The 7,894-nt window shown below is 43.1% G+C and overlaps 1 protein-coding gene across 1 annotated transcript in view; it reads right to left on the bottom strand.

The window, feature by feature from the left end:
* Positions 1–5,242, bottom strand: part of LOC102830003 (chromosome unknown open reading frame, human C1orf115) — a 16,013-nt gene extending 10,771 nt beyond the window's left edge. Inside the window, exon 1 of the mRNA XM_006869705.1 lies at positions 4,949–5,242. Coding sequence (XP_006869767.1) covers positions 4,949–5,242 — 294 coding nt within the window. The remainder of the gene's footprint in view (positions 1–4,948) is intronic.
* Positions 5,243–7,894: the final 2,652 nt, after the last annotated feature.

Here is a 7,894-nt window from a genome sequence, read left to right as displayed (position 1 = left end):
GGAATACAAGGGTGGGAAACAAAGAGGAAGGATGAGTGATTGGAAAATATGTCCTTAGTGATAGAAAGGATAATGGAGATCACATGTTAGGATTTTTCGAGATCAATGACTTCTTCATTGCAATTACTTTTGTTAAATAACATAAAAGACAACTATACACATGGACCTCACCAAACTGACTACATCTGTGGAAAGAGATGGTAGAAAAGTTCCATACCATCAGCCCAAACAAAGCCAGGGCAGACCGTGGGAACAGACCATCAATTGCTCATATGCAAATTCAGTCGGAAGCAGAGGAAAATTAAAACAACTTCACAAGAGCCAAAATGAGACCTTGAACGTATCCCACCTGAACTTAGAGATCATCTCAAGAACAGATTTGATGAATTAGACACCAATGACAGAAGACAAGAAGAAATCTGGAATGACATCACAAACATCATTCCGGAAGAAAGTGAAAGGTTATTAAGAAGACAAGAAAGAAGAAAAAGGCCAAAATGGAAGTCAGAAGAGACTGTAAAACTCGTTCTCTAACACAGAGGTGCTAAAAAAAAAAAAAAAAAAAAAAAAAAGCAATGAGGAGGTAGAAGAGCTGAACAGAAAATTTCAAAGGGCAGTTCGAGAAGACAAAGTCAAATATTCTAATGAAATGTGTAAAGATTTAGAGTTAGAAAACCAAAAGGGAAGAACACATTAAGTATTTCTCAAGCTGAGGGTACTGAAAAAAATTTCAAGCCATGACTTGCAATATTGAAGGATTCTATGGACAAAATATTGAACAACACAGAAAGCATCAAAAGAAGAATACACTGTCACTGTTCCAAAAAGAAATGGTAGATGTTCAACCATTTCAAGAGGTAGCATTAGATCAAGAGCCAGTGATACTGCAGGAAGAAGTCCAAGGTGCACTGAAGACATTAGCAAAAAGCACAGTGCCAGGAATTAATGGAATACAAATTGAAATCTTTCGACAAACTGACGGAGCACTTGAGGTACTCACTCACTTATGTCAAGAAATATGCAAGACAGCTACCTTGCCAACTGACTGGAAGAGATTCATATTTGTACCCATTCCAAAGAGGTGACCAAGGGAACATAGAAAACATCGGACAATGTCATTAATAGCTCATGCAAGTAAATTTTTGCAAAAGATAATTTAAAAACAGCTTTGACAGGGAGCTGTCCAGATGTTCAGACTGGATTCAGACAAGGACGTGGAACAAGAGATATCACTGCTGATGTTAAATGGATGTTGGTAGAAAGCAGAGAATACTGGTAAGATGTTTACCTGTACTTTTATTGACTACGCAAAGGCTTTTGATTATGTGGATCATGACAAGCTATGGACAACATTGTAGTGAATGAGTATTCTGAGTGCTCATGAGGAACCTGTATATAGACGAAGAGGCAATTGTTCCAACAGAACAAGGGAACACCTAACAGTTTAAAATTAGGAAAAGTATTTGCCAAGGTTGTATTCTTTTACCAGACTTATTTAGTCTGGATGCTGAGTAAATAATTTGAGAAGCTGGGTTATATGAAGAGCAATGTGGCATCAAGATTGGAGGAAGATTCATTAAGAACCTACAATCTGTAGATGGCACAATCTTGCTTGTTGAAAGCATAGAGCTTTCAGCCTTCAAACACCACTGCCTTCATTATGGGTTGTATCTCAATGTAAAGAAAACGAAAATTCTTTCCACTGGACCAATAAATAACATCCATATAAATGGAGAAAAGATTGAAGTTGACACATTTTTCACGTGTCAACATTCTCATTATTTCTGTTCTGGCTGTTTCACATCCATTTCCTTACTCTCACACTCTGTGACTTCTCATCTATGCCTCAGAGTAGTTGCTGTTCATTTGGTCTCATATGTTGTTGTTAAGTGCTGTAGAATCAGTTCCAACTCACAGCGACCCTGTATAGGGTGTCCAAGGAGCAGCTGGTAACTTTGAACCACTGCCCTTGTGGCTTAAATTGACCTTGCAGTCCAGTACATCACCCCACAGCACCACACCAGCACGTATATAGATGTTTTTTAAAAAGAGCTCAGTAATCTATGATCACGATCCTTACCTTTGAGTTAAGTTAACTTGCTATTTAGTTAAAATGTGACTGCAGAGAACAGTTTTGCCTTATGATTTAAAGAGTATTTCAGGGCAATAATCTTAGGTATTCCTCCAGTCTTAATGGATGGGTCTAGCAAGACTAGAGTCTTTAAGAATTTGAAGTTGTGTTCCACATTTTTCTCCTTTTATATCAAGATTCATCTATTGTGGCCCTGAACAGAACCTTGGGTAGCTGAGCACCATTTAGTTCATCTGGTCTCAAGGGAGAGGAGGCCGTAGCTCATGGAAACAATTAAACCTACTGTAGTCAGTCCATTTTCTTCTATGATTCTCTGATTTTCTTCTTTCTCTTAACTGAGTGGTTTTGGAAAAATGGTTTTAGCTTCCACAAACTCATTTCCTTTGCCATAAACAGGGACAGTGATAGCTTTCCCAGGTTGCTGAGGGGATTCAATGTTATCTCAACTGGCCCTACTGAGTCTACGGACACCAGTGTACTTGCATGTGTATGTGACACCAGTGTACTTGCAATTACCACATGTGCTTGTCACTGTTGGTGTGAGCCTCCTGCCTGAGCAGGTCCGTGACCGAGCTCTAGGCCATGTGACTGCATGCTGGGGCTGCTATGTCAATGTGGCCATATCTGTCTTTCTCCCTTGGAGACTGTGGACTTCTGTAGGGAAAGAATGCACTGTTCATTTCATTTTTATATCTTTAGTGCTCCTGGTGTGGCGCTGTTTGATAAGGTCTGCAGTGCTAAGCACAAGGTGAGTGATTCAAATGCACCAGCCACTCCCCAGAAACCCTATACAGGGTTACTCTGAGTCAGAACCAACTCAACAACAATTCACAACAACAATGCTCGTGGCACAAGCAGTTTGTGCTCCACTGATGATTGGCAGTTCAATCCCACCTAATAATACAGTAGAAGAAAAGATTGTTGATCTTTGTAAGAATTGTTGTTGTTATTGTTAGGTGCCATCGAGTCAGTACCAACTCATAGCGACCCTGTGCACAACAGAACGAAACACTGCCCGGTCCTGGGCCATTACAGCCCAGAAAATCCTATGAAAACAATTCTACTCTGCAGCACAAAGGGTCATAATGAGTCAGAATGGACTCATCGGCAGACAAGCACTATGCATGGCACATAGTGGACACGCCAAAAACATCTCCAATGCCAGCCAAGATTTCCACCAGCTGACTTCTTTATGCTCAAGTGGGACCTGGGGAAGAAATAATTAGTCCTAGTGCTTGTAGGGTCAACTTTAGACTGGTAACAGCAAAGTCAGCAGTTCAGATCCACCAGCTGCTCTCATCAACTCTACACATTGTTGCTATGGGTCTGAACTGAATCAACAGACAACAATATTAACATAAATTTACTAATCCCAACTTTGTAGTTTTTATTAGTATTTTCTCACTGTCTATATTGTGTGACACTGTAGGATAATGCACTGGATCGCAAGATGGTTCAAATTCAACAGCTATTGTTCCTCGGAAACCCTATACAGGGTCACTATGAGTCTGAAATGACTCAATAGCACTGAATAACAATATCACGTGTGTGATACTCCAAAACTGCTGACATAACTTTAAAGAAGATAATAAATCAAAGTTTCTAGGTGTGAGGAATGACTGAATTCAGGCATGATTAGAGGCCAGTGGAGGACACAGATAACTGGACAATAAATCAGATGGGGTCCATGTACTTTGGCCAGGTCACAATGAGTTTTGTGATTCTCTTCTGCATAACCTGGACCAGCCACAGAGAGCCAGGGAAGCAGCAGGTTGGAGTGTTTCAAGGCAGAGACACCTGGAATCTGTTTTATCTCTGATGTTATCTCTCTCTTGCTCCAAGGCAAATGGCAATATGTTTACAGAACCCAGAGTACAAACATAGCCAGCTGGGAGAAGAGTAAAGTAGATTCAACATGTACAATTACGTATTTGTTGAGAGACCCTAGTCCTGCAAATAATCTTGGAAATACTTGATGAATTATCCCCAATAATTCTCAGCTAGCGGAATATCTCGGAATGGATGTTGACAGAAAAAAAATGTAAGTTGCAAGCCCTACTTTCAAATGGGGTCCCCATCCACTAGATGAGAAGGCCTCAGTATACCCATCTGTAAAATGGGGACATTGGTTCCTGTCCCATATACTCTATAAGCATAAACCACTACACTGCGAACCATAGAATGGAAGATAGCGTATGGGTTGGAGAAATCTGAGGAGCGGCTAGTGAGCTTGAACCTGACCATACAGTTCAAATCGACTCAACAGCACTAACAACAGTAATAATGCCAGTCCTGGTGTGGCACTATAGGATAACGCACAGGACCTAAGGTTGGTTTGGATTTCAAGGTCCGTGTTTCAAACTCACCAGTTGCTCCTTGGAAACCCTAAACAGGGTCACTATGAGGCAGAACCGACTCGACGCCACATAACAACAAGCAGGAATTCAAAGGAGCCCTGGTAGAGTAGTGGGTTACGTGTTGGCTCCTCGAGCTTTCAGCTCCGGTTAAGATTTACAGCCTTGGAAACTCTATACAAGGTCGCTATGAGTAGGAACCGACTGGACAGCTCGCAGAAGCAATGGGCTTTGGTGGTGGTGGTGTGGATTACGCGCTTGACTGCTAACCGAAAAGTCGGTTGTTCAACTCAACAGCCACTCACTCATTAGGAGAATGAGGCGGCCGTCCACTCCCGTACTAAGTAAAGATTTACAGTCTCGGAAACCCTAGTTCGACTCACAGCAGTGGATAGTAGTGAATGCTGGCCAAGGAGTGGGGAGTTGAAGGGAGACGCAGGGACCCAGGAATCCCCAAGTCCCTGGACGGGCCGCGCAGGCATTGTGAGCGCATCGCCCCTACCTTGCCGTATTTCTTCAGCTTCTGACGGTACTTCTTCTTGGCTTTCTCCCCGGACGCCGGCTCCTCCAGCGGCTCGTAACGCTCTGGAAGGAGAGCGAGGTGCACCCTCCGCGCGCTTCGCGTCCCGGGCCCGCTCGATGCGCTCGCCGCCACCTCCGCGTCTTCGTCCCCGCACTCCAGGTGCTCCAGGATAGCGGTCGCCTCCTCGTCCCGCTCGGGTCGCCCTCGCCTTCGGGGTCCGCGGCGCGAGAGACTGCTTGCCGCCTTGCTTCGGAGCCTGGCTCCTACCGCCATGATTCCTCAGCCCCTCCGGCGAAGGTCTCTACGGGAAGCTTCCAACCTTTGCTCCCACCGCCTCCTCCACCCTGGCCGCCCGCCCCGACCAGACTGACCAGACTGAGGTCGCTGCGCCCTCTGGCAGTGGGGTCGGAGATTGCGACGGCTCCACACTGCACTGGCATGCGTCTGACCGCTCGCAACTCACCTGCTGGCCAGAGGGATGAAGTTGTTGTTGTTAAGTGCCGTCGAGTCGGTTCCGACCCATAGCCACCCTGTACAAGGTTTCTGAGAAGCGACCGGTGAGCTTGAACCGCCGACCTTGCAGTCAAACGGCGCATTAACCCACAGCGCTACACAAGGGGTGAAGTGAGCTCTTCAAAAATTAAAGAAAATTGCCTTTATCTTTCTATACCATTTTCCCACTAACGAAAGCTCATACAAAAGAACATACAAAGAGCATTCAACTGTGTACGAAATAAATGAACACACGATGAGACCACTTACGTACATTCAAATTGGCAAAGTTGGTATATACAAATAAAGATTGTATTATTCAGTATTGGTGATGGTCTGCTGAGATGGCTAGCATAGTACAATATTCATAGCGTGCAAGTTTTTCCAAAGGCACCTAAAAGCCAAACGCACCATTGTCTAGTTAATTTAGACTCAGTATATCTGAGTATATCTGGACAGAGTATATCTGCCCCATTTGGGTTCCAAGGCTATGAATCTTATTCGAAACGGACTGCCACATCTTTCTTCTATGAAGCTGGTTGGTTCCACCTTTTGATTAATACATCAGTGCTTTAATCAATGCTCCAGTTTACATCAAGAATCCTAAAAAACAGTCCTGGTGTGACACTGTAGGATAAGCACTGAACTGCTAGCCACAAGGTCAGCAATTCAAACCTCTGAAACCCTATAGAGAGTCACTATGAGTCAGAATCCACTTGAAATCACAACAGCATCCTAAGATGTTGTTGTGGAGCCAAGCTCATCACACAAAGGTTGGCCTCCTCCCCAGAGGCACCTCAGAAGAAAGGCCTGGTGATCTGCTTTGGAAAAATATCCATTGAGAACTCTGTGAAGCAATGTTCTACTGCAATACATATGGGGTCACTACTAGAGAGCGTCAACTGGATGGTAACTGGTACAGTACTGGTATCCTAAGGAAACATCCAGAAAAGTAGCATATCCACAGTGTTATTCCAGTCTGATCCACAGTGAGAAATGTGGAGTAAACCAGCCAAATGGGCAAATTGACTTCTGGCACACACACAGGACGTCAGATGACGTAATCATTAAAATAACAATTTTCAAGACAATCACTTTGACTCAGTTTGGCTTGACATGATTTATTTTCTTATATAGGTAAGTGTCTTCCAGTTCCGGAAAAGAATTAAATATAAAATAATGTTTTTGTCAATTATGAATATATTAAGATTATTAAAATTTGTGATATGCTCAAGAATAATTTGGATAAGAAGTTGTTAGGTGCCATCAAGTGTGTTCCAACTCATAGTAACGCTGTGCACAACAGAATAACATACTGCCTAGTTCTGCACTATCATTGTAACTGTTGTTGCCTTTGAGTTCATTGCTGCTGTCACTTGTACCAATTTGTCTCATTGGGGATCGTCCTCTTTTTTGCTGGCCCTCCATTTTACCAAGCATGATGTCCTTCTCCAGGGAAAGGGCCCTTGTAATAGACTGTCCAAAGTATGAAAAACGAAGTCTCGCCATCCTGGTTTCCAAGGAACATTCTTGCTGTACTTCTTGCAACAGAGATTTTTGTCGTTGTTGTTGTTGTTCTGGCAGCCCATGGTACTTTTAAGACTGAAGTTGTCAAAGACTTCATTTTGATTGAATTCACATCAACACTCACGGAAGCAGCAGTCAAGCAATCAAACAACATATTGCATTTGGCAAATCTGCTGAACAAGACCTCTTTAAAGTGCTCAAGAGAGAAGATGTCAGTTTGAGGACTAAGGTGCGCTGTGGGGATTGCTTTCACTAAGTCTGACTTGTTGTTGTTAAGTGCCTTCGAGTCGGTTCCGACCCATAGCGACCCTGTACAGGGTTTCCGAGGGTGTAAATCCTTACGGGAGTAGAAAGCCTCATCTTTCTCCCGCGGAGCAGCTGGTAGTTTCGAACATGGGTTAAAACAAAGTAGCTCTATGGAGTGTTCTGTCCTGATAGTGTGTGTGAAAAAGAGAGCATGATGACCAAGAAGACTCCGGCAAAGGTGTTTGTCAAGGATGTTTGTGTAACTAGGAAGACCTAGTTATGAGTATTTGAGGTCAGAACATTCTCGCACATTTCTCTGTGCTCAACTTTATCTAAGAATTTATATTGCTCCCTGTTTTCCTAAAGCTTACCCAAATGCTTTTGAACTTTCTGCTTTGATAAAGCCTAATAAATATCAGGAGAATGAAAATTTGGGAGGAGTTTTCTAACTCAGAGAGTTCCTCTCCCATAATCCTCTTAACTATGTTTCGAGTAGTATATTCTTCCACTCGGCATTTTCACAGGACAGTAAATGCAACAGTGCACCTGACCCAAACCATGGTATTTTCAATCACCTCATATGCATGTAAAAATTGACAGTGAATAAGGAAGACCGTAGAAGCATTGATATATTTGAGTTTTGGTGTTGGAGAGGAATAT

This window comes from Chrysochloris asiatica, unplaced genomic scaffold (assembly GCF_000296735.1).
Source record: "Chrysochloris asiatica unplaced genomic scaffold, ChrAsi1.0 scaffold00133, whole genome shotgun sequence".
Taxonomy (NCBI): domain Eukaryota; kingdom Metazoa; phylum Chordata; class Mammalia; order Afrosoricida; family Chrysochloridae; genus Chrysochloris; species Chrysochloris asiatica.
This window is presented reverse-complemented; position numbering and strand designations above follow the sequence as displayed.